Consider the following 27,500-nt stretch of genomic DNA (forward strand, 5'->3'; position numbering starts at 1 on the left):
TCAGTGCATGATGTGTGAGTGAGTCGGTGCATGATGTGTGAGTGAGTCAGTGCATGATGTGTGAGTGAGTCAGTGTATGATGTGTGAGTGAGTCAGTGCATGGTGTGAGTGAGTCAGTGTATGATGTGTGAGTGAGTCAGTGTACGATGTGTGAGTGAGTCAGTGTATGATGTGTGAGTGAGTCAGTGTATGATGTGTGAGTAAGTCAGTGTATGATGTGTGAGTGAGTCAGTGTATGATGTGTGAGTGAGTCAGTGTATGATGTGTGAGTGAGTCAGTGTATGATGTGTGAGTGAGTCAGTGTACGATGTTTGAGTGAGTCAGTGTATGATGTGTGAGTGAGTCAGTGCATGGTGTGAGTGAGTCAATTTATGATGTGTGAGTGAGTCATTGCATGATGTGTGAGTGAGTCAGTACATGATGTGTGAGTGAGTCAGTGCATGATGTGTGAGTGAGTAAGTGTATGATGTGTGAGTGAGTCAGTGTATGATGTGTGAATGAGTCAGTGTATGATGTGTGAGTGAGTCAGTGTATGATGTGTGAGTAAGTCAGTGTATGATGTGTGAGTGAGCCAGTGTATGATGTGTGAGTGAGTCAGTGTATGATGTGTGAGTGAGTCAGTGTATGATGTGTGAGTGAGTCAGTGTATGTGTGAGTGAGTCAGTGCATGGTGTGAGTGAGTCAGTGTATGATGTGTGAGTGAGTCAGTGCATGATGTGTGAGTGAGTCAGTGCATGATGTGTGAGTGAGTCAGTGTATGATGTGTGAGTGAGTCAGTGTATGATGTGTGAGTGAGTCAGTGCATGATGTGTGAGTGAGTCAGTGTATGATGTGTGAGTGAGTCAGTGTATGATGTGTGAGTGAGTCAGTGCATGGTGTGTGAGTGAGTCAGTGTATGATGTGTGAGTGAGTCAGTGTATGATGTGTGAGTGAGTCAGTGTATGATGTGTGAGTCAGTGCATGATGTGTGAGTGAGTCAGTGTATGATGTGTGAGTGAGTCAGTGTATGATGTGTGAGTGAGTCAGTGTATGATGTGTAAGTGAGTCAGTGTATGTGTGAGTGAGTCAGTGCATGGTGTGAGTGAGTCAGTGTATGATGTGTGAGTGAGTCAGTGCATGATGTGTGAGTGAGTCAGTGCATGATGTGTGAGTGAGTCAGTGTATGATGTGTGAGTGAGTCAGTGCATGATGTGTGAGTGAGTCAGTGTATGATGTGTGAGTGAGTCAGTGTATGATGTGTGAATGAGTCAGTGTATGATGTGTGAGTGAGTCAGTGTATGATGTGTGAGTCAGTGCATGGTGTGTGAGTGAGTCAGTGTATGATGTGTGAGTGAGTCAGTGCATGATGTGTGAGTGAGTCAGTGTATGATGTGTGAGTGAGTCAGTGTATGATGTGTGAGTGAGTCAGTGTATGATGTGTGAGTGAGTCAGTCAGTGTATGATGTGTGAGTGAGTCAGTGTATGATGTGTGAGTCAGTGCATGGTGTGTGAGTGAGTCAGTGTATGATGTGTGAGTGAGTCAGTGCATTATGTGTGAGTGAGTCAGTGTATGATGTGTGAGTGAGACAGTGTATGATGTGTGAGTCAGTGCATGGTGTGTGAGTGAGTCAGTGTATGATGTGTGAGTGAGTCAGTGTATGATATGTGAGTGAGTCAGTGTATGATGTGTGAGTGAGTCAGTGTATGATGTGTGAGTGAGTCAGTGTATGATGTGTGAGTGAGTCAGTGCATGATGTGTGAGTGAGTCAGTGTATGATGTGTGAGTGAGTCAGTGCATGATGTGTGAGTGAGTAAGTGTATGATGTGTGAGTGAGTCAGTGTATGATGTGTGAATGAGTCAGTGTATGATGTGGGAGTGAGTCAGTGTATGATGTGTGAGTCAGTGCATGGTGTGTGAGTGAGTCAGTGTATGATGTGTGAGGGAGTCAGTGCATGATGTGTGAGTGAGTAAGTGTATGATGTGTGAGTGAGTCAGTGTATGATGTGTGAGTCAGTGCATGGTGTGTGAGTGAGTCAGTGTATGATGTGTGAGTGAGTCAGTGTATGATGTGTGAGTGAGTCAGTGTATGATGTGTGAGTGAGTCAGTGTATGATGTGTGAGTGAGTCAGTGTATGATGTGTGAGTGAGTCAGTGTATGATGTGTGAGTGAGTCAGTGTATGGTGTGTGAGTGAGTCAGTGTATGATGTGTGAGTGAGTCAGTGTATGATGTGTGAGTGAGTCAGTGTATGATGTGTGAGTGAGTCAGTGTATGATGTGTGAGTGAGTCAGTGTATGATGTGTGAGTAAGTCAGTGCATGATGTGTGAGTGAGTCAGTGTATGATATGTGAGTGAGTCAGTGTATGATGTGTGAGTGAGTCAGTGTATGATGTGTGAGTGAGTCAGTGTCAGTTCCCTCTGCTTGCGCCGTCGCCCCCCCGGCTCCGTCGCCCCCCCCCCTCCCCCCCGGCTCCGTCGCCCCCCCCGACTCCTTCGGCCCCCGACGGCTCCGTCGGCCCCCCCCGGCTCCGTCGCCCCCCCCCCCCAGCTCCATCGGCCCTCCCCCTGGTTCCGTCACCCCCCCCCCCCAGCTCCGTCTTAAACACCCAGTCGTTCATAAAAGTTGAAGGCAGTATAGTACTATAGTAATAGAGCAAGTGCAGAATCACTGAGCCGGAATGGATAGCTTGAAAGCATTTAGCGCGGGGCCCTTGAAAGTGCGGGGCCCGTAGCTACTACATATGTAGCTACTACATATGATGTAGCTACTACTACACAGGTAGCTATGTAGTAGTAGCTACTACTACATAGGTAGCTACTAAACATGGAGCTACTACATATGTAGCAACTTTTGCTACGAGGATAATCCGGCACTGGTCAAACCGCTCAATCCGGAGTCTGGCGGGGATATATGAGCGGTAGCGGGCAAGGGCTGGCACAGCTCACAACACCGTCCACGGTATGACACAGTCATATATAAACTTCCCACTGTGATAGGGAGCAGGCGCTGTTTAAGGAACAGCACAGGGCAGGGCAGCAGAAGCCTTTGCTGTACTCCCAAGGTCCTGCAGCCACGGTGGCAACTGACACAGCATCATGGGGGACTCATCCAGCAGTGGATTGTACACGCACGGTACACGTGCAGCCCGTAGTGACATTGTGGATGTGGATCTGCTGGTAACGCGATGTTTGAAACGTGGCAGAGAGGTGGCGGCTACTGGAAGGTGGAGGAAGAGGAGGAGGTGGGAGAGGGCAGTGCAGGGCAACTAAAGTGGCACTGACCAGCGTGCTGAAGTATGGTCAAACAGCCCCCCATAACCAACGTGGCTATGGGAGAGGCCTTTTCATCCCACAGTTGCATTCCAAAGGGCTCTAAATCACTGCGAATGTTTACTGCACAAAAACAAAGCACATTAAATGCGCAAATGCATATTTGCAAGCGCGCGCATGCATCGATTAAGGGGTCGTCCATAAATGACGTCACGCACCTAGGGGGGAGGGGAGGTCAGACATTTGTGACGATGTGTGACGATGGGGGGGGGGGGTGTTTGAGAAATGTGACGTCACATCAAAATGCGCAACTTTAATTAAATATAGACAACACGTTCTATTTAATTAGACTCTTTAATAAATGTTTTCTCCTACAACATCAGAGTGCAGCACCACATTAAATACGCACTACAATGACAATAATTTAAAGCGATTTGAAGCATGTTTTTGGAGGGGGGGGGGCAGAGCTTTGTGACACCATATTTTCTGGGGGGTCTGGCTTTTTGTGACGCCGTATGATGAGGGGGTGTAGGGGGGGGGGATCAATTATCGTCCAAAATCGCGTGACATCATTTATGGACGGCCCCTAAACATGGCACGAACACGAACAAAATGAAACGAACAATAAACCCGAACACCGCTATTGTGACAATGTCGCTCGACTTGCAAGCCAGAGGCCGCCGGGTCAATCTCCTGGCGCGGTATTGGAAACAACGGAGCGAGTTGCTGATTTTCCTCCGTCCGCCCACCGCAGTTCGTTGATGGGCAGGTCGCGGTTGCGTTGGAGTAAAGTGTGGAGGCACTCCGGCCTCTTCCAAAGACGTCTGACCAGGAGCTCCAGCTCCCTCTAGTGGAGGAAAGACATTGCAGCTCTGGCGCCTTTACCTTTGCTTGTGCATTAATTCGTGCATGCATGCATGCAAACCTTACAGCATCTACGACAAATTTGTAATGCTCTGTGTTGTATCTGTATCCATAAAGACAAAGATTGCCCGTATACCCTTGAACAGACTGTTGGTGGCAAGTGCTGTTTGCGAACACCTATAAAGGCCGGCACAGCACACGACAGGGTAAGTGGACAAACACCCTACCCGGCCGCCTTTGTCTCCCCAGTGGCGATGTTTTACACGCCACACCATGCAGATAGCCATTTAAGGCTGAGTCAACCTAGGGGAGACCGAATACCTGTTCAGATATTCGTCACCGTTATTGGTCGTGAGCGGGAATCTAACTAAGGGAAGCCAGGTTTGGAGCACAGCGCGCTAACCTCTGCACCGTGTCCATACACATACCCATGTATATATTTGTATATTTATAGACCGGGAATTTTTGCCATTAGAGCATGGAAATGTTCCATCTCTCTCGAATTGGGTCGTAGTTTTTTTTTATGATGATGATGATGATGATCTACAGGGGAGAGGGTGGTGTGTGTCTGTCAGTGTTGCGGCGTGTCTGGGATGTCTCTGTGCTGAGTGTGTGCCATTGTTTGCTCACCCCACACCACCTAAAGGCCTCTTCGCCAATGAGTAATTGTGATAATAATATTCCGGCATCGCCCAAATATTTTCCACGGCCCGCCATTATAAAAACCCAAGCTCTGCCGAATCCGAGAGGGCAATTTATTTTGTTGCGTTTGCCGGTCGAGCGGTGGTTACTCTTCACGGTGTGCAAAGCGGTTGATGGTGGCAAACGCGCTTGCTTTTTTAGTCAGCGTCGTGACCGAGATTTCAGGATCTTGCCAATTACACGTCGCAAACCAGCAGCGTTTTGTTTAACCAGAACCTGACTTTTGCCGATGAGACCCAGATGATCGAAACCGGTCAAGAGTTTGCTTGTTAAACAAATGCTGCTGCTGCTGGATTATATTGGTTTGGAAAGCCAATAGGCAGACTGGACTAAATGTTTTTAAAAAATGTTGAGACAAAGAATTGAATACTGCTCATATGTGTTTGTTGTGTGGATTAATTCACGCTTATTTATTCGGGAGAAAAATTACTATTTTGGTTAAATCTTAAACGTTATTAAATTCAAGCCAAGCAATATTAAAGCCTGTGCCACATTGAAAGGAATGTATATGTAAGAATGTTAAGACTTTAAATTCAAACCTTTTTCGTTGAAAATAATGCTCTGATGCCGTTTTCATGTTAATAAAAAAAATACGTTAAGTTGTTTTCATACATTTTAACACTCGCAAGTGATGATAATCGATACGGGACAATTAAAATAGAATGGCGCATCACAGCCACGCGCGATTTTGATTATTTTCTCTCAGCATCCTTATCTTCGTTTTGTTCTCTGATTGTTGTTGTTGTTGTTGTCAATTTCTCTCTTTGTGTCGTCGCAGCAGCAGCAACAGCAGCTTCTTGGAGTCGAGGTGACGTGTTGAGCAAGGCAGCGAAGATGCAAACCATGAGCGAGTTTGGAGAGGCGGCTCCCTTCCTCCGCAAGAGCGAGAAGGAGATGATGATGGCCCAGACCATCCCATTCGACGGTGAGAATTTGGGCCGGTCACGGGAAGCAGGCACGGGCTCACCGCTCTCACCAATTGACCGCCCGTGCCGGACAGCTGACGCAGCGACCAGAGTGAGCGGCTCGCGATCAGGAGGTCTCCCGAGTTAAAAAATCGTGGCGGGGCACCGACGCAGCCCGCCATCCCTCTAGGGTCGATACGGTGACAATGGGGACGTTAGCAAGTTAACAGTGGATGTCCTACGGGGAGACCCGAGCCCGTCATAGGAACGTGGAATTGTCACCACTGGCTCAGGGCTGTAAAGGGGAAACAAGTACCGCCCCAATGCTCATTTGAGCAGAGCATCACTTGCACTTTGTTTCAGTGCAGCAATTTGCACGGGTGTAACTTTCATTTCAATCGTCCAAAGTCAAAGTGTTTTCCTTTTGTAGTGGGAATTCCTCATTTCTATGGTGGGGGTGAGGGGGCAATCTCTTCAAAATTGGCAACCTCTGTTGACTTCACCACAAAGTGGTACCTATTTATCGACCCTGGAGAGATGATGGGCCGAATGAACCACCAACCAGGATCAACAGAATCAGAATGTGTATTTATACTGGAGGAATCCGATGAGCTATGAAGCCCTTTTTTTCACAGATGCCCGGTAAGCTCCTCGCAGCCTTCCGAATGCGCGCCCCTGGCTCCACCGCTGAGCCACGCGGCTGGTTCACAAACCCCACCTGCACTCGTACTGCGTAGCCACATAATCAGTGGGCACTCCACAGCTGATCCGGCAGGCCGCATGCGGTGGGGTAAAAGTGCGGGTACACACCCACCTTTTCGGAGACGTCTGGCACGGCGTGGAAGAGTAGGCCAAAGCACCGTCTCGAGCTCCCTCGAGTGGAGGGGAGGCCCTTCCGCCAGCAGTGGCGTGAGCGAGCGATTGCAGGGCTGCGCCTCTGCCGTTACGTAGATGTCCGGAGAGGCTCTTGAGCGAGGAACTTGCAGAGATGCGACTTGGCTGAGAGGGCGACCTGTTGCTGCGTCGTCTCTTGCGACAACACCGCACAGGCAAGAAGAGATGCTGGATTCCGGACGAGAAGGAGGCCTACGTGGAGGCGGAAATCAAAGAGACCCAGGGTAACAAAGTTACCGTGGAAACCAAGGCTGGAGAGGTAGGTGAATCCGTGGTGGTGGTGGTGGTAGTGGTGCAGGTGGCTGACTGCGCCTGCAATTACCTTTGAAGCCTCGGACATAAGTACGTACGTCGAACTTTTTTCGCACCGTACGTAGCCAACTGCGCTAACTGGAGGTGCGTGGGAAGGACAACAAACTTAACACACACACAAAAAAGTAGCTCTAAAGGAATTCGTTTTCACTGTGGACGCAAAAGTAAACAGCTTCAGTGGCTTCCTAAGATCCGTAGGAAAAGCTTTCCAGACGGCCGCAGAAGCACACCTGCAAGCGCGCGATGCGGTGACCGTAGCGGGTCAACCGCGAAGGTCTTCGCGCCGCAGGCGGCGGAGGGAGCCACAGATCGTCGCTGTGTTGCATTGTCCCGCGGCGTGCACGGGGCAGAGCAGGGCGGGTGACGCGAGGCGCGTGCGTGCGTGCACGCGCGCAAAGTCGCGTGCGCGCGTGCACAACGAAAATGGATTGTGCATCCGTAGCACATTCAGCGGTGTGAATGGGGCAGCGTAATCTGGCAACCCCCCCCCCGTCTTGGAACGCGGCCACCATTGTCATCGTCGTCATCCCGCCGCCGCCGCCGCTGCTGCAGCAGCTGCTCCTGTTGCAGCACATTCCACATCGTTCCGTCACTGAGTGCGCACCGACTTTGCAGCGACACTTTAAAGAGAGGTGGCACCGCCTCAATCGCCTTGCACCGCGCTCAATTATGCCCGTGAAGTATTGTGCGCCGCGGTGGTGAGCTGTTCACGAGCTCGCCTGGTGTGCAGGAGGTCGTGGGTTCGACCCCGAACCCTGACGCCTGCTGCTGCTGCTGCATATTTGGAGTTTGCGCGTCTCTCTCCACCCGCTGTCGCGTGGATTTTTCTCCAGGTCCTCGGGTTTGTCCCTCCACATTTGGAAACACGCCTATTGAGTATCTGGCTGTCAGAAATGTCCACGTGATAAGCCACTGAATTGGGCTATAATTTGTGGCCAGGTCGCTTCTGAAAAATAAATATATAACTCAGCCAAATACTGTAAACGCATGTTGAGATCTAAATGTGGAGGGGGGAAAAGCCACGTGATCACGGGGAGAGAGAGACACGCAAACTCCAAATATACAGCAGGCGTCAGTCTGGATAGAACGCACGATCTCCCGTATGCCGTGCGAGGTAGTTAACATCTCACCACCACGGCGACCTTTTAACTTCCAGCAAAACCGACGTGAAAAATATCGTCAAAATCTCGCTCCCTTTGCAAGAATCCTCCTCTAACTTTTCTGAAAATGAGCAATGTACCTTAGACGATGATCTAACCCTGACGAAACTGTGACTCGTAAATATATCGGTCGTTAGAGTTCTACGCACGATAGAAAACAATAATTCCGGAGGCACAGCAAGCTCAGTAAGTAGCTGGGACCTGTCCTCGTATCCACGGGCTCGGCAACTAAAACAACAATAATGGAGACATTGTTTTGAATTCTGTAACCCCCCCCCCCACCTCAATATTTCAATAGGCGCAATGCACGTGGCCGCATTGCGCACGTGACATTACGGCACGAAGCGGACCCTTAAAGAGTCGCACGCGGCTGGGTAGCCGCAGGTTACCGACCCCTCCCCCCCCACCCCCCCCCCCTTGACGTCTTCCCTCCCCGCACGACTCCCGCACTCAACTCCAGACCAGGGTGATCAAGGTCGACGACATGCAGCTGATGAACCCTCCCAAGTTCGACAAGATCGAGGACATGGCCATGCTGACGCACCTCAACGAGGCGTCGGTGCTGGACAACCTGCGGAGTCGCTACGCTGCCTGGATGATCTACGTAAGTGGGAAGACGCAAATGTCTCCCCCGACGCATCAGCCGCAAATCTGAAGTTTATTGTCAAAGTGAAGCCCGTCGACCCGAGAAAGGGGCCGTCCATAAATGACGTCACGCACCTAGGGGGGGGTGGGGGGTGAGGGTCAGACATTTGTGACGATGTTTGACGAGGGGGGTTTGAGAAATGTGACGTCATAAAAATGCGCAACTTTAAATAAATATAGACAACACGTTCTACTTAATTAAATATACTTTTTAATAAATGTTTTCTCCTACAACATCGGAGTGCAGCGCCACATTAAATACGCACTACAATGGCAATAGTTTAAAGCGGTTTGAAGCAAGATTTATATTTTGGGGGGGAGGGGGGGGGCAGAGCTTTGTGACGTCATATTTGAGGGGGGGTCTGACTTTTTGTGACGATGGGGGGGGGGGGGGGAGTCAAAAATCGTAAAAAAAATCGATGACGTCATTTATGGACGGCCCCAAAGCTCCTCTTCTCAAGGCCGTCTCGGCCGGCAAGTGCTGTTGGGGCAAGTGCCGTGAGTGAGAAGAGCCGATGATTAGCGCGGGTTGGCTGCGCACGACGTTCAACAAACATCGGGCATACAGAGGTGGAAGCCTGCACGACACACGAGGGGGTGGCCAACGCCGTTGTCTCGCCAGTGCTGACGTTTCGCACACCTCACCCGGGGTACTTATTTGAGGCTGAGTCGACCTAGGGGAGGGAGCCCACGACCGTTGTTGAGTCGTGAGCGGGGACTCGAACTCGGGCGCGATCAAAGGGAGAGCCCGTGAATGAGTCACGGGGCAGACTTCACGGCCATGCCTGCCACGTGGTAAATATAGCTAAACAAAAGCAGAGCCGAGTTAAAGCGTAAATTCTTCCCCCCCCCTCCACCCGCCTGCCTCTAATTACAGTGTCGCTATGAATAGCAAACGCGAGCAGGTGTCTCTGGGCCAGACAAAGCACAGGGGAGCTATAAAAAGTAACGCGTCCTGTTGTTATCCCTCTTGGATTTCCCCAGCGCACAGCTTCTGTTACGACCAAGCCCCGTGCACAAACATTCCGCAGTGCACCAGTGCCTCCTTTAGCTGCAACTCACTCATTCCCCACCCACCCTCACCCACGTCCTCCACCCACGCCTGCCCCACCTACCTCCACCACCCACCCCCACCCCACCTACCTTCCCCACCCCACCTACCTCGCCCACCCACCCCCAGCCCACCCCCAGCCCACCCCCAGCCCACCCCCAGCCCACCTACCTTCCCCACCCCACCCCACCTACCTCGCCCACCCATCCCCTACTTACCTCCCCCACCCACCCCACCCCACCTACCTCCCCCACCCCACCACCACCCCGCCAGTCAAAGATAAAGGCGCGGCCCTGCAATTGCTCGCCCACGCCACTGCTGGTGGAAGGCGCCCCTCCACTCGAGGGAGCTCGGACGATCCCCGTCTTCGTGTAACACAACGGCACCCGCTGATTCTGCCTTGGAAGCGGTGCACAAATCGCAAACGACAACAACCTCAATCACATTCGTCACCTCCACACACAGCCACTCGGAGTGTACCCAGCGATCGGCAACGTTCCGGCCAATGGTCCTTACTCATTGGGCCCTCTTCGCGACGAGCGGCGTTACCCCCCCCCCTCCACCTCCTTCCCCGCCTTGAGCCTCTTGCCCGTCCTTCCACCACCTCCACCGCAGACTTACTCGGGGCTCTTCTGCGTGACGGTGAATCCCTACAAGAACCTGCCCGTGTACAAGACGGAGGTGGTGGCAGCCTACAAGGGCAAGCGGCGCTCCGAGGCTCCGCCGCACATCTTCTCCATCGCGGACAACGCCTACCACGACATGCTGCGCAGTGAGCAAACCCCGGGGCGATTTGGCGACGAGGAAAGGGTCAGAGGGATGGGCAGGGCCGGCGACCTCCGCGAGCCTGGGTTGCGATCCGGGTGTTGTACGGTCATCCTCGCGGGGGTGGTGGCGGCTTGTGGCTGGCCGTCGAACAAAGACGGTGGTGGTCACCCGCATCGATGCGCTGTCGGGTGCGCTTCTGCGGCCGTCTGGAACGCTCTTCCTTACGCTATTAGGAAGCCACTGGGAGCTGTGGCCTTTTAAGTCATCTCTATTGAAAACGAATTTCTTGAGAACTGCTCTCTGTGTTTAGTTTGTTGTCCTTTCCCCGCAACTCCGAGTAGCGCGGTTGGCTACGTACGGTGCGAAAGAAGTGCAGCACACATACAACATACATACGACGCACATACAACATTCATACAACATACATACAACATGCATACGTATAACATACAACATGCATCCAACATACATAAAACATACATACAACGTATATACAACATGCATCCAACATACATACAACATACATACGTATAACATACAACATGCATCCAACATACATACAACATACATACGTATAACATACAACATACATATAACATACATACAACATACATACGTATAACATACAACATTCATACAACATACATACAACATGCATACGTATAACATACAACATGCATCCAACATACATACAACATACATACAACGTATATACAACATGCATCCAACATACATACAACATACATACGTATAACATACCACATGCATCCAACATACATACAACATACATACGTATAACATACAACATACATATAACATACATACAACATACATACGTATAACATACAACATGCATACAACATACATACAACATGCATACGAAACCGCGCTCTCACGCATAGGCAGTTGGCGGCGGTCTCAGCCCGGCCAGCGATGACTGCTCGACACAACAACAACAAAAATTACTTTTTATATTTGGTTCGGCACTTCAATTTTGGTACAACAACAAAAAAATCAGCTCCGAGAGTGGAAATGTTGTTGTGATTTCTGCTGTCGTGTGACATTGTCACCTGGAGCTCCTGAACAAATCGCCATCATACGCGAGAGAATAGAACCTGAATCACGATTGGTACCTCGACTCACCGAGCTGAAACTGACTTGATGTGTGTTGTTCTTTTCAGACCGTGACAACCAGTCGATGCTCATCACGTGAGTGTCGCGCTGCGTCCCATCGTTCACTACTACTACGACTACTAATAATTATTTACATGCAAGGTGTCTTCCACTGATGTCTCACTGTGCCTCGGTGATGATGATGGTGGTGGTGGTGCTGCTGGTGGTGACGATGGTGGTGCTGGTGATGATGGTGAAGGTGGTGCTGCGGACGATGGTCATGAAATTTGTTTGACTCCTTACGCTATTGGCACTGCACAGAGCGTGAGGGATAGCTATAGTAGTCATGGTAATGTCTTGGGGGGGGGGGGGGGGGGTTGGTTTAACCCAGCAGTGGATTGATCATGGCTGCTGCTGATGATGATAACGATGATGATGAGAATGTCTATTTTTCTTTAACAGCGGAGAATCCGGTGCGGGTAAAACGGTGAACACCAAGCGAGTGATCCAGTACTTCGCGACCATAGCCGCGCTGGGGGATCACCCGTCCAAGAAGAATGTGAATAAATACACAACAATAAATACACAATAATAAATACACAACAATACAGACACAATAATGAATACCCAACAATAAATACACAATAATAAATACACAACAATAAATACACAACAATACATACACAATAATGAATACACAATAATGAATACGCAACAATAAATACACAATAACGAATACACAAACAATGAATACATAACAATAAATACACAAAAATGAATACACAGAAATGGATACACAACGACAAATACACAACGATGAATACACAACAATAAATATGCAATAATGAATACACAACAATGAATACACGGCAATAAATACACAACAATGAATACACAACGATAAATAAACAACGCTACCGCACGCATGTACACACGCGCTCGGCGTTCTCAATGCTCGCGGTGGTGCTGGTGGTGATGATGGTGCTGCTGGGGTGATGAAGGTGATGATGGTGGTGGTGGGGATGATGGTGATGATGGTGATGGTGCTGGTGGTGGTGGTGTTGGTGGTGGTGGGGATGATGGTGATGATGATGGTCCTAGTGGTGCCGGTGGTGTTGGTGGTGCTGGTGATGATGGTGGTGCTGGTGATGATGTTGATGATGGTGCTGGTGATGATGTTGATGATGATGATGATGGTGGTGCTGGTGATGCTGGTGATGATGGTGATGATGGTGCTGGTGGTGCTGGTGATGATGGTGATGATGGTGCTGGTGGTGATGATGGTGCTGGTGGTGATGATGGTGCTGGTGGTGATGATGGTGCTGGTGGTGATGATGGTGATGATGGTGGTGTTGGCCCATTCTGGGGCTCTAAGCGAACCTGTTTTCCTGCTCACCCGAGTCCGGCTTCGTGACGTTTTACGGCACAAAGAGACTTTGTGTAACGGGACGATGTAGGTATCGTGTACATGATATCGTGCGCTATATATACATACACCGTAGTGTCGCCGCTTCGTGCCAGCCTGACTATTGTAAGGCTGGTTTGTTTACTTGCGTGGGAAACTCGTGACCCATAAGGCTACTAACATTTCTGTTTGCTTTTTTCATTTCTTTCATTTCGACGATTACAGCAACAACCAACAACCAAGACTGGGGTGAGTACGGGTTCATTCATTCTCTCAAGCAGTAAGCATACGATCGAATATATTCATTGTGAAACATACTGTTTACTCGTACATAAGCAGAGTATGGAAGTCTCATCTCTACGTACATCAAACAAAATGTATCGACCTCTCATGCGAGGTCTTTTGCCACCCTTCCTGGTTTTCCCAGTATCATTTTTTTTTACCGACGCCGCTCGGAAAACCTGTCCGTCTTGCCGAATACTAAACAATAACAAACACACCGCTCGCGACGATGCATTGGCACAGAGTTCTTTCCTCCTCCGTGATCGTGAGATATTCTCCACATCGCGTGTCCTGGATTTTATGGACCTCAGAGGTGGCAACCGCAACTTTTTTGCAAGATAACGAAGCTGTTGCACGATCCGGAATTTGGCGAACTCAAGGCCACTGCAGAGACAGAGTCTGTGTCTGTGCGCGTGTTTCATTTAACCCGGTGACCCGAGATCCATTCCCGCTCACCGCCATCAACATTGACGATGGTCTGAATCAGTCCTGGGCCTCCCCTGGGTCGACTCAGCCTCAAATGAGAACCCAGTGCGGTGTGTGAACATCGCCACGAGCGAGACAAAGGCAGCCGCCGGGCGTGGTTGCTGGCCACCCACCCCTTCGTATGCCGTGCCGGCCTTAATAGGTGCTCGCTAACTGCACTTGCCCCAACAGTCTGTCAAGGCTACACGGGGGGGGGGGCTTTGCCTTTGTCGTGTTTTATTGAATTCGCGAAGTCACCGCCGCAGCAGCAGCAGCGGCGGCAGTGTTGGTTGTCCGTCCGCGTCGGTGGTGGCATTTTCGTTCTGCGAACGTCGTCAGGGCTCCCTGGAGGATCAAATCATCCAGGCCAACCCCGCCTTGGAGGCCTTCGGCAACGCGAAGACACTACGCAACGACAACTCCTCCCGCTTCGTGAGTGTGGGGGGCCACGTCGCCCGACTCAGGAGTGGGGGGGGGGGACAGCCACTCTCGCGATCGGTTGAACGTGAAGTGAAGAAGCGGGGGCTGCTTTGGGGGAAGACTAGGGCTTCTTTGTTGTCAAGACTCGCTTATCTCGATTCAGATGGAGAGTTGCTATGTGGAGCGGGGTGACCGTCACAATCAGGATATTTATTCATGATGGGACCCTTTTTTAATGCAGACTCGATTCCTTGCAAAAGGATTCTATTTGGTGTTTGAACATCTTAACACCTCCAGTTTAAGTGCCAGAAAGGGTCGAACCTATTCTTATTTTTAATATTTTTTTCATGATTGAGAGTTGACTGAACACATTTAAAAAAAAAAAATCGTATTTGCCTGTGACCGTATTTCACCAATTATTCTGCCGTCATTCGTCTACCCGCCCAACAGGGAAAATTTATCCGAATCCATTTCGGGAACACGGGAAAGCTGTCGTCTGCCGATATCGACATCTGTGAGTAGCTGACACACCGACTACCCGCACCGCGTGGGCCATCGGCACCGCGTTAACGCCTGCTCGTTGCAGATTGTTCACGGTTCGAATCCAGCGGCCGCCTCGGTTATTACCACGGTGGCGTGCGTGAATCGCACCGTCGGCTTCACTCGCGGTGCACGTGAAAGATCACCGCCGACGTCATTCGCGGGGAGGAGTAGGCCATCATGTACCGGCGTCAGGGGCCAAATTTTGCCAAATTATAAAATGACACTGACGGTGGCGGAATTGGGAGCCCTACGCAGCCATTCGCTGGCTGGTGCTGCAAAAAGACAAAGATCCCCCGTACAGCCTGTAACAGACTGTTGGGGCAAGTGCTGTTAACGAGCACCTATGAAGGTCGACACGGCACACGAGGGGGTGGGTGGCCAACTCCACGCCCGGCCGCCTTTGTCTCCCTAGTGGCGATGGCTTTCACACCGCACCAGGTAATCGTTTGAGGCTGAGTCGACCTAGGGGAGGCCCAGGACCGGTTCAGATAATCGTCACGTGGTGTTCGCCGTGAGCGGGAATCGAACTCGGGTCTCTGCTGGGTTCGGGGCACAGCGCGCTAACCACTACACTACCGCTCCACACACACATACACACACACACCTCCACACACACACACCTCCACACACACACACCTCCACACACACACACCTCCACATACACACCTCCACACACACACCTCCACACACACACACACCTCCACACACACACACACCTCCACACATACACACACACACCTCCACACATACACACACACACACCTCCACACACACACACACACCTCCACACACACACCTCCACACACACACCTCCACACACACACCTCCACACACGCAATGCCGTGGTTCTTAACCTGGCTGCCCCGCACCCCCTGGGGGTGCGAGACATGGGCAGATTTGTTCAGAAGGTAAATCATCGAAACACAAATTAAGCACCAGCACGTAAGTACAACTACTTTGTTTAATCAAACCCCTATGTATTTATGAATAATATACTTTTTTTACGATTTAGAACCAAAGGGGTGCAAGGCTGCAGGGAAGGTTAAGAACCTCTGCCGCAGAGGGACAGCTGCCCCTGGTGGGGACTGCAGCAGGGCATGGGGATGGTGGAGAGAGATGAGATGTTACGGCGCTTGGAGTGACTGAGACGCTGTGCACGATGACGGCTGGTGGTGCTGTGCCATTTTCAGACCTTCTGGAAAAATCCAGGGTGATCTTTCAGCAGCCGGGGGAGCGAAGCTACCACATTTACTACCAGATCACCTCGGGCAAAAAGCCCGAGCTGCAGGGTAAGCTCACCGCGATTTAAATTCATCCATTCATCCTAAATCAGCTCGAGAGCCTCCCGTACATCACGTGACGTCTGTGTGGCCACCTCCACTCCGAATCTCTGTCCCTCCCCTCTCCCCGCCCCCTGCGAAAACAGACGCTGCTCCTCCCTGCAGCTCACTTCAGCTCGCTCCTTCCATCTCTCTTCTCCCTCTCTTCCCTCCTCTCTCATCATCATCATCAGCACCCTCTCATCAACCACATCTTGGCCCGGTCATTCCTTCTCCCCCTCCTCCCATTCCTGCTGCTTCGTTCTTCCCACTGCTCATCTCGAGCCGTGCTGCCCTGTCTCTCCCTGGGGACTGTTGTCCTGACGTTTGACTCCACTCCCCTTCCCGTGGTGTGCCACGGGTGGAGGCCGTTACAATGCCTACCGCAGTGCGGAACTCTGTCTCCGACCAAATAGGCTCTGCTGCAATGTTGTGGGCGGCAAATGCATTCGCTGCGCAATTCGTCGTTGAGCTATACATCTATGTTCCCACACCTGTGTGAAGTAAGGTGAATTATCCCCTCCCCCCACAACGGGCACGCCATGGCGAGGCCGACATCCATCCCGTGGACTGACAAAGGGCTGAAGAGTAGGCCAAGTAACCCTCGACAGGGGCTCTGCGGAGCGCCCTTGAGTCTTCTGCCAGCGGCGGCGTGAGCGAGGCAACTGCAGGGCTGCGCCTTCATTTATTGTACCTTCACGTAGACCCTGTTGTTGTACCGTCTCGGTCCCACGGACAGACATGCTGCTGGTCTCCACCAACCCCTACGACTTCCACTTCTGCTCCCAAGGGGCAGTGACCGTGGATAACCTGGACGATGGAGAAGAGCTCATGGCCACAGACGTAAGTGAACAGAATCATCGCAAGCATCGTGAGTCGACAATAGCGGTTATTTTGTGTTCAGTAGTTTTGTGTGTTGAACTTCTTTCGTACCTTACACAGCCAACCGTGCTAATTGGAGGAGCGGTTGAAGAACAACAAACTAAACACGGAAAGCAGTTTTAAGGAAATTAGTTTTCATTGTGGATTATTTAACAGTGCATAGCACAAGTGGCTTCCTAATATAAGAAGGAAGAGCTTTCCAGACAGCCGCAGTGGCACGTTTTATGTCGAACATCGAACTTAGGACCCATATGCAACAGAGAGGGAGGGGGGATGCTTGACTATAATCTGATGGCATTCCACCAGCACTGGTTCAAGTGAGCCTGATTCTGCTGATGAGACACTGAATGTCGAAACCGAGCACACAGTTTTTCCTGTAGTGCACTAATGCCCTGAAATTGGACACTCTCAAAGGGCCATGGGGCTGAGTGCGTGGTAAAACTACTTTTACGTGGAGGGACAACTTTATGACGGAGGCATATTTTATGATTACTTATGGACCTAAGCAATCGTTTCGCCCCCGATCGAAATAAAATATCAATGCAAAAATTCACTACTGGCGCAGTTGCCAACCACGGCTAACATCAGCGGCGCGTGAGATCACCGCTCCCTCCTTCACGGACCCGCGCTGACCTCCGTGTTTTATACAGGGCCAAACGATGAAACTAAAACTATTTTTTTACTTTACCAGGTAAGGCCCACTAAGCTGCTATGAAGCTCTTTTTCAGAAGCGACCTGGCCACAAATGATAGGTCAACGAAATGGCTTATCGTCGTGTGTAAATGTATTGCAGTCAAATACTATTTTAATATTAAACGTGGAATCGAAAAAGCGGAGGACCCGGAGAAAAATCCACGCGACCACAGGGAGAGAGACACGCAAACTCCAAATATACAGCAGGCGTCAGGGTCGGGATCGAACCCACGGGCTCCTGTATACCAGGCGATGTAGTTAACATTTCACCACATGCTGGTGGGGTTTGGTCCTAGGCAGGATGTGTGGACGGGGGCCTCGGTCCAGCAGCAGATTGGCAAAGAGGTTGAACATATTCCTGAGGAGGGGGCTGGTAGGAACGTTGGGTTGCTCGGTCAATGGCCAGGGTCAACGGCGGCACCACGTGGTGTATTCCGCAAATATGCCCGACTGTGAGGGCGGGCACAAGCCGGCGTGAGTAGGTGAAACGTTGAGTTTTATAAGGGCACCACGGGGTAACCAGCCCCTCCCCACCCTCCCCTCCCCACCCAGCCCCTCCCCACCCAACCCCTCCCTACCCTCCCCTCTCCACCCAGCCCCACCCCTCCCACGTGGACAGACATCCACAGACATACACAATTAATCCCCTGCCTCCTGTGAATTAATCCCGGTTGGGCTTCCAGTCCACTAGGTTTCCTACCGGTAATATTTATTTCACTAGCACAGGTATTGTCACCGCACTGCAGTGTTGTTTACGCAATTTTTTTTAAAGAGAGAGAGAAAAAACCGAAGTCATCTCAATGGACCGTTTCGTTCGCAGCAAGCCTTCGACATCCTTGGCTTCAACAGCGAAGAGAAGTACGGAGCCTACAAGCTCACGGGCGCCATAATGCACTTCGGCAACATGAAGTTCAAGCAGAAGGCCCGCGAGGAGCAGGCCGAGACGGACGGCACGGAGAGTGAGTGAAAAAAGAAATACACAATTCTTGAATGTTTCGGATCACGGTTTAATTAAATGTTTACACGTTTCTTCTTATTATCCTTCACCCCCCCCCCCTGCCCCGTACAGACACTGACAAGGCAGCCTATCTGATGGGGATCAGCTCGGCTGATCTGGTCAAAGGGCTTCTGCATCCCCGCGTGAAAGTGGGCAATGAATACGTGACCAAGGGCCAGAGCGTGGCACAGGTGATGAGCAGGAGCGGGCTAAAGCGATCTCTGGCTCAGATGGGCCCCGCGAGCCACTGGGTGTCAATTTCACATTCCTACTTTGCGGGTGCGCGAGTCTCCTCTCTCCACAGTGGACGACCACCACCGACATCTCCACAAAGTGGCACTGTATTTATCGTTCCCGAAGGGGGAGGGGGGTGATGGACTCCGCCGGTAATTGCCCTGTTCTCATTCTCACGGAGGGCCAACGTTTACGCCGCACTGCACGTTTTATAAAAACCGAACAGGGGCAGATTATCCTCGAGTTCTCTTCCGTAGCACGTGGTAAGATTAAAAAAACGGAATATTGCACGTGTGTCTCAGTAGCGAGGTGTTAACTCCCTCGCCTGGTATGCAGGAGGTCGTGGGTTCGATCCCGACCCTGACGCCTGCTGCTGTATATTTGGAGTCTGCGTGTCTCTCACTCATCATCATCACGGTGGCTAGGAAATGTTAACTACCTCGCCTGGTATGCAGGAGGTCGTGGGTTCGATCCCGACCCTGACGCCTGCTGCTGTATATTTGGAGTCTGCGTGTCTTTAGCGGAGGCATGGCACCATCAGTGTTAAACTGTTAAATATGTCAAACGCTAAACAGAAAGAGTAACCCCAACAAAGATTGTATTTGTTGGGGTTAGATCGCGTAAATATAAATGTTGTCGCTAAACCCACCACCACCCGACACAGCCAATTAGTTAGGTTTGTCACGTCAACAAAACGTGCCAATGATTCACTACTTAAGTACACCAGGTGTGTTGAGATGGTGAACCCACAACGTTTACAATTCTAGTACCGTGACGTTTCGCTCAGCACGATGTCCGACGTTCCGTTCCCAACGACATGGAGCAGTGACAGCGTCGGACGTCGATCCGAAAAAACAAACCCGTCAACGACAACAACGACAACAAACGGCGAACGCGTCGGGAGAGGAGCTGAATGGCGATCGACGTTGCAGGGAAAGGCACCACACGACCTGACCCGACCGGAGGGCTAACATCTGACGCCGCCCCCGCTTCGCCTTTGATATCGCAGGTCACGTACGCAGTCGGCGCCCTTTCCAAATCGGTGTACGACCGGATGTTCAGGTGGCTGGTGAGCCGCATCAACAAGACGCTGGACACCAAGCTGCCGAGGCAGTTCTTCATCGGCGTCTTGGACATCGCCGGATTCGAAATTTTCGACGTGAGTGCTCGGAGCGGTGACAATGGCAAGGGGATGGGGGGGAGACCGCTTCCGCCTATACTGGACATCGCTGACCTCCGCCCGTACCGGGCATCTGTGCAACAAAGGGCTTCGTAGCTCGCCGTATTCCTCGGGTCTAAATGAAAGATTCCGATTCTGAAATGCGGGCCAGGGTTTGTCTCCATGCTAACGCGTGTCCCGTTTGCCGCCCTGAGCTGAGTGGTGCCTCTACCGTGTGGCTTTGGTGGTGGCGATGATCGAATTTTTGGGACACCAAATAATAATTGAGTACATTTGGTACTCCCGGCATTCTTACAGCGCTATGCTTCACAGACGAGTATAGTTTGCCAAATGTTCCTGTGGTTTTCACCCAATTAAATATTTTGGCAGTAATATTCCTACTTTGGCAACATTTGTACCGTGACGCGAGCGTGCGGCGGCCCCACTCTTGATGTGAGGGCCTCTTTAACGTCCACTGGGAAGCGGATGCCACTCGTCTGCTGTTGACCGGGGTGGCCGCTGGGCTCGAACCACGAACCAGCGGGAAAATTTACAGCCGCGTTTTGACGTCGCCGCCAAGCCGTCCAAAATATCCCACCCAGGACGATGTTCACTTGTATTGTATTTTTCTTCCCCCACATTTTTTTTTGTAAATAATCAGGGTTTGTTTAATCTCTCTCTCTCAAATACCCGGCAATGTTAATGCAACCCGGTGTGCCGTTCCAGCACTTCTCACAACACCAAGTGCAAATACCGCCTTCTCACAACACCCAAAAGAAACCTCTATTATGGATAATATTGGTCGCAAAAGCCTACGTGCTAAAACTGCAAACACCGCCACTTTGTAGCGCGGTTCCTATTCCTCTGCGACGATGTTTTCGCACGACGAATGTGTTACCTTTCTCCTGGATCACTTGTAAAATAACGATGCCCTCCTGCCTCTCTCCCTACCTCGCCTGTCGATACTTTAACGGGCGCACGCACGCGCGCGCGCGCTCGCTCCAGTTCAACTCCTTCGAGCAGCTGTGCATCAACTTCACCAACGAGAAGCTGCAGCAGTTCTTCAACCACCACATGTTCGTGCTAGAGCAGGAGGAGTACAAGAAGGAGGGCATCGAGTGGACCTTCATCGACTTCGGCATGGACCTGCAGGCCTGCATCGACCTCATTGAGAAGGTGCGTAGTGAGTTGAGTCTGTGTGCGTGCGTGATGGCGTGACAGCGCTACGCTGCACTACGAACCCGCCGACCCTAGTTCGATTCTCACTCACGGCCAACACCGGTGACGATTAGTTGAACCGGTCCTGGGCCTCCCCTAGGGTTGACTCAGCCTTAAACGAGTACCTGGTGTGGTGCGTAAACATTTATACTGGGGAGACAAAGGCGGCCAGGGAGTGGTGCTGGCCACCCACCCCCTTTGTGTGCCGTGCCGGCCTTCATAGGTGCTCGCTAACAACACTTGCCGCAGCAGTCTGTTGAGGCTACACGGGGGATCTTTGTATTTGTGCCGACGGGGAAGGGCCATTGCCCGAAACGTGGCCTATTAACGAAGCCGCGGGACCTTACGTCCGAAATTGTGGCACTGCCCGGTGAACCCGGCTATTAGCGATAGTTCGACGTGAAAGTGCGACGTCATTGAGGGACCAGGTGTTGTCTTGCTGTGGTCTGGGACTGTTCTTGCTTTTACTGCCTTGTCCCGAGCTTGCATTCCGTGTTGACAATTCGGCAGGAATTGATGGACTTATGCATTCTGTACTCATATCTGCTTTATTTAGTTACTGTGACTTGCTTACCATTTTCTCTATTTTGCACTCCGATCGGTGTTTTTTTTTGTATTGCTTGTTGTAACCAACCCAGCCCTGCTGGACACGTGCAGAAAAAAAGAGCTTTGTAGTTCATCGGATTTCCTTCTCCTCCTGCGGCGGTCTAAATAAACATTCCCATTGATTCTGAACGGGTCGGCGGACGCCTCCGCTGCTACCGCCGTGCACACAAATAAAGACAAAGATTCCCAGTATAGCCTTAACAGGCTGTAGGGGCAAGTGCTGTTAGCAAGCACCTATGAAGGCTGGAAATGCACAAGAGGGGGTGGGTGGCGAGCAACCACGCCGGGCCACCTCCCCAGTGGCGGTGTTTTACGGACCGCACCGGGTACTCATTTGAGGTCGAGTCGACCTAGGGGAGGAGGCGCAGGACCGGTTCAGATAATCGTCACCGGTGTTGGCCGTGAGCGGGAATCGAACTCGGGCCACCAGGTTCGCAGCGCGGCGCGCTGACCGCTACCACCACCGCTCCGCCACCGACACAAAAAAAGACCACGCACAGCTCCGTTGCGCCCTGAGCGTTGCCACGTGACCTCGTGCGCAGCCCATGGGCATCATGTCCATCCTGGAGGAGGAGTGCATGTTCCCCAAGGCGTCCGACATGACGTTCAAGGCAAAGCTGTACGACAACCACCTGGGCAAGTCGCCCAACCTGCAGAAGCCCCGGCCGGACAAGAAGCGCAAGTACGAGGCCCACTTCGAGCTCGTCCACTACGCCGGCATGGTGAGTCCTTCCACTCGCGGGTGTCGCCACCGCGGGTGGCACACTGCACCCGACGCACCGCGTGCCATGAAGAGGGAGAGTACGAAGAATAGCCATTGCCCGATGTGTTTTGTAGATATATTTTTTATACTTTAAAGGCCACGGTGCGTGTTATTGACGAACGTGTTTAGGGTGTCTCTGCGACCTTCTTTTGCCAATATCCAAGATGATGAAGAAGAAAAAATATTAATAGGTTTAGGCCAATCAGTTTCAAAGATAATGCGTACAATTATCAGAGCATGTTTGTTTGCATGATTGCCACTAGTGCGTGTGGTTAATGGAGACTTGATGCCTTGCAAAATGTTTGTTTGGTGTTTGAACATCTTAACACCTCTTGTTTTATTGGAAGAAAGGGTCAAACATATTTTTAAATTTTTTTCCATGATTGAGAGTTGACTGAATACATTTTTTAATCGTATCTACGTGTGACCGTATTGCACCAATTCTGCTGTTAACTACCTCGCCTGGTATACAGGAGCCCGTGGGTTCGATCCCGACCCTGACGCCTGCTGTATATTTGGAGTTTGCGTGTCTCTCTCCCCGTGGTCACGTGGGTTATTCTCTGGGCCCTCCTGTTTTTCCCTCCACATTAAGAATCAACATAAATTTCCACGTGATCAGCCACTTCGTTGAGCTATCATTTGTGGCCAGGTTGCTTCTGAAAAAGAGCTATGTAGTTCAGTGGGCCTTGCATGATAATATAAAAAATAGTTTAATTGCTTCCATAATACGGGTTTTTTGGGTCGTTAAACCCGCCACCACCCGACACAGCCAACTAGTAAGGTTTGTCACATAAACAGATCGTGGTCAATTCGTCACTAGTGCAGCACACCGGTGTGTTGGAGAGCAAAGCCACAACATTTACAATCTGAGAACGACGTTCCGCCAGTAATTACAACTTTAATAGCTCAACAGTCTCATCGCCTACACACACATAATAGTGGAGCCCTTTATTAATCCACTGCTGCATGAAGGCCTCCCCACACACCTTATAGGCTTTGTTTGACCACATCTCACCACGCTGGGTTAGTTTGCGGGTTGCAAAATAAAAAAAAGGAGGGAGAGTGTCCAGGACCGGTTCAGAGATCACCCGCCACTGATGTTGACCACAGCGGTCTGGAATCGAACTCCTGAATTGCGGCGTCGTGGCGCGGTGCTCTCCGCGACTCACACTTATCATCCTACGGACGTTTTGGTTGTTGTTCTTCTTCTTACAAAATTCAGGTTCCTTACAACATCATTGGCTGGCTGGACAAGAACAAAGATCCGCTGAATGAGACAGTGGTCGGCATTTTCCAGAAGGCGTCCAACAAGCTGCTAGGGGCCATCTTCGAAAACTACGTGAGCTGTGACGCAGGTGAGAGCTCCGTTACGCACACCGCCCCGGGTCCGGCACACCGGGTCGGCGCGCTCGACCTGGAGGAATCCAGAGGTTTGACGGTTCTGAACCCATCCTGAGCGACCGCCGCCTCCAACCCACACTGACCAGCGTGAGGAAGTACGGTCAAACGGGCGCCGTGACCGACGCGGCGCAGGGATACCTCCACCCAGCAGTGGTCTGACGAATGAGACCATCAGCTCACTACACCTGTGAAACTCGTTTAATGACAGCTGGCGCAAACTTGAGTGTTTTGGACCCAGGCTAATCAACTAAAACTGTCTGTCGATTTCCGTGTGGCGGTAACGGTCAGCGCACGCTCGACTTGCAATCCAGAGGTCGCCGGTTCAATTCCATCTCCTGGGCGCGGCGGTTGAAACAACAGTGCGAGTTTATTAACTCCCCACACTTTAAAAATCCCCACTTGAAACTTGAACCTCTGCCCACACAGCAGTGCGAATGGGTGGGCCACAGTCGATGGGTGTGGTGAGGTGTGGGTACTCCCACCTCTTCCAAGTAGGCGTGGCCAGTGTGGACGAGTAGGCCAGCAACCCTCCAGAGGGACTCTGTAGTAGAGAGATCGCTGTCATTGAGGCCCATTCTGTCAGTGGTGGCATGAGTAAGCAATTGCAGGGCTGTACCTATACAGTGCTTAAAATACAAATATTTCACTGTACTTTTACGTGAAATTGGGTGCAAAACCTTTTCCCGTTCCAATGACGTACGTGTGCGTCATCAATCTTCCTTCCAATTCTGTTCCGATGACGTACGTGTTACATCATCAAAATGGAACTGGAAGAAAAAATAAAATAAGATAACTTTATCTGTATCGAGACTCCCACAAGGCCATGCGTGAGGGAGTGTGGCAGTTTGACGTCAACTATCGTAGCGTGTGATCATGTCGCTATAGTTCTCTGCGGTAAGTACAATGTTTTTAAAAACAGCGGCGCTACGCCTCTCTAAATAAAATTAACCCTAACCGCTTGCGCGTTCCGAGATTCAGCCGTGAACGGGACCCCCACCCTGCAACTTGCAGATGTCGCGGAACGCGAAAGGGTTTAAAAGTGTTTCTTCAATGTTCTTCATCGTCAGCGGCAGAGCAGGCGAAGAGTGCAGGGGACAAGAAGAGGAAGAAGGGAGCCTCATTCCAAACGGTGTCGTCCCTTCACAGGGTGAGAGAATCTTCATCGCGCCATGCACCACGTTTGCACAGACAGCTGGCACTTCGAGCGTCACTTTACCGTTCCAAAGCAACTTGCAGATCCACCAGGCCGGCAAACAGCCAAACGTTGGGCCAACGTTGGTTTTTCGTCGGACCAACGAAACCGGAAATAGATTTCCAAATCTAGCGAGAAATAGCCATACGATGACAATTTATCTCAGCTCAGACACATCTGGTATTAGCACGGTTGGCTACGTACGGTGCGAAAGAAGCTTAACTTACATACATCTGTACGTACCGTAATCCATTCATAGAAACGGTAATAATGGTGATGATCGATGGACACGTTTGGCTGAACGCTCTGCTCTTGTTGAACAGGAGAACTTGAACAAGCTGATGACCAACCTGCGTTCGACGTCTCCCCACTTCGTTCGCTGCATCATCCCCAACGAGTCCAAGACTCCAGGTGCACAGGCCTCAAGCCCTGACCTCACTGAGAGGCTCCTAGTCCCCAAGCGTCCAGGGTTGCCACCTGTCCATGAGATCACTCTCCTGGGAAATTCGCACTTTTTTCCCCGGAAATAAAAAATCCCGGTTTGTTCTCAGTTGCGCGCGGGAATCCCTCGATATACACAGGGACTCCTCTACTTATGAACATTCGACTTGCGAACTTTCAGAGATACGAACAAACCTGTCCGTATGTCAAGTTGCCTGTTTGAACCGAGAGTCCTGAGTTCAACTGCCGCACAATAATTGGCGGTGGTGGAATCTACATCTGCAGAACGTGAAGAACCAGTGGAATAATAGGGTTTTTCCCCTTTTTTCTGGCAACAAAACTGAAACCTTTTTTACAAGGATTCATGTCTGCATTAACCACAATACCTTCAATCAAAATGCAAACAAAAAACACACTATGATAACATATGCATTGTCCTTGAAACTGATTGGTCCACACCAAGGGACGGCTTTCTTTTGAGCCTCGACCCAATTGGTGCTCAACCAGATGACGCCAAAAGGCGTACAGCTCAAAGACAATGCACTATCAAAGTAATGAGGGCTCGGGGTGAGCATCTACATCATTAGACCTCCTTTGCCAGTACCAAAATGGTCGAGCACCAATTGGGTCGAGGCTCAAAAGAAAGCCGTCCCTTGGGGTGGACCAATCAGTTTCAAGGACAATGCATATATTAGCATATGTTTTTTGTTTGCATTTTGACTGCAGGTATTGTGGTTAATGCAGACATGAATCCTAGTAAAAAAAGGTTTCAGTTTTGTTGCGATAAAAAAGGGGAAAACCCCTATTATTACATTTTGGTACTGGCAAAGGAGGTCTAATGAACTAGTGGAATCTACATCTGCAGAACGTCAAGAACCAGTGGCATCTACATTTGCAGATCATAAAACGTTTAAAGCCATTCGCCCGTGTTTAGTGTGCACGCCGTACAACAAGTTTGTAATCGACAGGAGTAAAGTTGGACTTGCGAACAAATCGACTTACGAACAGACCTCTGGAACCTAACTCGTTCGTAAGTAGAGGAGTCCCTGTATGTTTTATAGTTGGATATATTTTTATTCCGTTAAGACACAGATACAGGTGACGCTCCTGAAAGGGTGTCCGGAAAAAGCGAAATTCCATTTGTCGAACCCTATATTACTGTAAAGTAGGGCCCACACGAGGTTGTGGTGGGAAGTCCGTCCTTAATTCACCTCCACCCCAGCCCACACTTGCCCACAGCCCTCTCCCAATCCGTTCCCCGCCAGAATGCCCCGAGCCCCCCGAGGACCCCCTCCCCTGTCCCTGCCCCCACTGCCTCCTTCCTTTTGGCGGGAATCCCCTGCATGCCCGTTAACCCACTGTAAATCTCCGTCCCTACCCTTGACATCCCTTATACTGTACATTACCATTCATTCCATTGGATAATTGGAGATGCGTTTCGGTGGAAAACATTCCCACCCCAGGACGTAATAAATATTTAACAAAAATCACACCTTAGGAATGCAGCTATACTTTTTAAAGCACATCATTATTTAAAAATCTATAATTATTTTTTTTTTCATAATCATACTCAAAATAAGTCGCAGGAATCTAGTTAGAGTGTGGTAAGTGCACCGCGCAATGGCGTCACAATCCGAATTTGGCAAATGAGAAAAATGACACCACTAAATTACCCAATGGGCACGATGCTCACAATTCATTCAGACGCCACTACGGCGAAAACGTGGCAGGACCCTACTGAAAAACAGTCATGAGACTCGAACCCCGGAGCTGCTGGCGCACCACCACATGATCTTTCAGGCCTACCAAATCCTGGC

General features: G+C 50.7%; 1 protein-coding gene across 2 annotated transcripts in view; it reads left to right on the plus strand.

Annotated features, from left to right (window-relative positions):
* The first annotated feature begins 4,829 nt into the window (after positions 1 to 4,829).
* Positions 4,830 to 27,500, plus strand: part of LOC116954084 (myosin heavy chain, skeletal muscle, adult-like) — a 49,632-nt gene continuing 26,961 nt past the window's right edge. The window contains exons 1-20 of one of the 2 annotated variants that reach the window (XM_032974503.2): positions 4,830 to 4,912; positions 5,594 to 5,740; positions 6,770 to 6,873; positions 8,547 to 8,690; positions 10,398 to 10,554; positions 11,732 to 11,759; positions 12,126 to 12,222; positions 13,294 to 13,317; positions 14,155 to 14,247; positions 14,686 to 14,749; positions 15,969 to 16,067; positions 16,837 to 16,940; positions 18,493 to 18,631; positions 18,742 to 18,860; positions 19,913 to 20,062; positions 21,068 to 21,238; positions 22,429 to 22,608; positions 23,872 to 24,004; positions 25,118 to 25,197; positions 25,566 to 25,653. In XM_032974503.2, coding sequence (XP_032830394.2) covers positions 5,650 to 5,740; positions 6,770 to 6,873; positions 8,547 to 8,690; positions 10,398 to 10,554; positions 11,732 to 11,759; positions 12,126 to 12,222; positions 13,294 to 13,317; positions 14,155 to 14,247; positions 14,686 to 14,749; positions 15,969 to 16,067; positions 16,837 to 16,940; positions 18,493 to 18,631; positions 18,742 to 18,860; positions 19,913 to 20,062; positions 21,068 to 21,238; positions 22,429 to 22,608; positions 23,872 to 24,004; positions 25,118 to 25,197; positions 25,566 to 25,653 — 2,065 coding nt within the window. In that variant the 5' untranslated portion in view covers positions 4,830 to 4,912; positions 5,594 to 5,649. The remainder of the gene's footprint in view (positions 4,913 to 5,593; positions 5,741 to 6,769; positions 6,874 to 8,546; positions 8,691 to 10,397; positions 10,555 to 11,731; positions 11,760 to 12,125; positions 12,223 to 13,293; positions 13,318 to 14,154; positions 14,248 to 14,685; positions 14,750 to 15,968; positions 16,068 to 16,836; positions 16,941 to 18,492; positions 18,632 to 18,741; positions 18,861 to 19,912; positions 20,063 to 21,067; positions 21,239 to 22,428; positions 22,609 to 23,871; positions 24,005 to 25,117; positions 25,198 to 25,565; positions 25,654 to 27,500) is intronic. The other variant, XM_076052084.1, reaches the window with a different exon arrangement.

The sequence above is a fragment of the Petromyzon marinus genome, chromosome 54, assembly GCF_048934315.1.
Source record: "Petromyzon marinus isolate PM22_M1 ecotype Great Lakes invasive population chromosome 54, UKy_Petmar_22M1.pri1.0, whole genome shotgun sequence".
In the NCBI taxonomy this organism is placed as follows: Eukaryota; Metazoa; Chordata; class Hyperoartia; order Petromyzontiformes; family Petromyzontidae; genus Petromyzon; species Petromyzon marinus.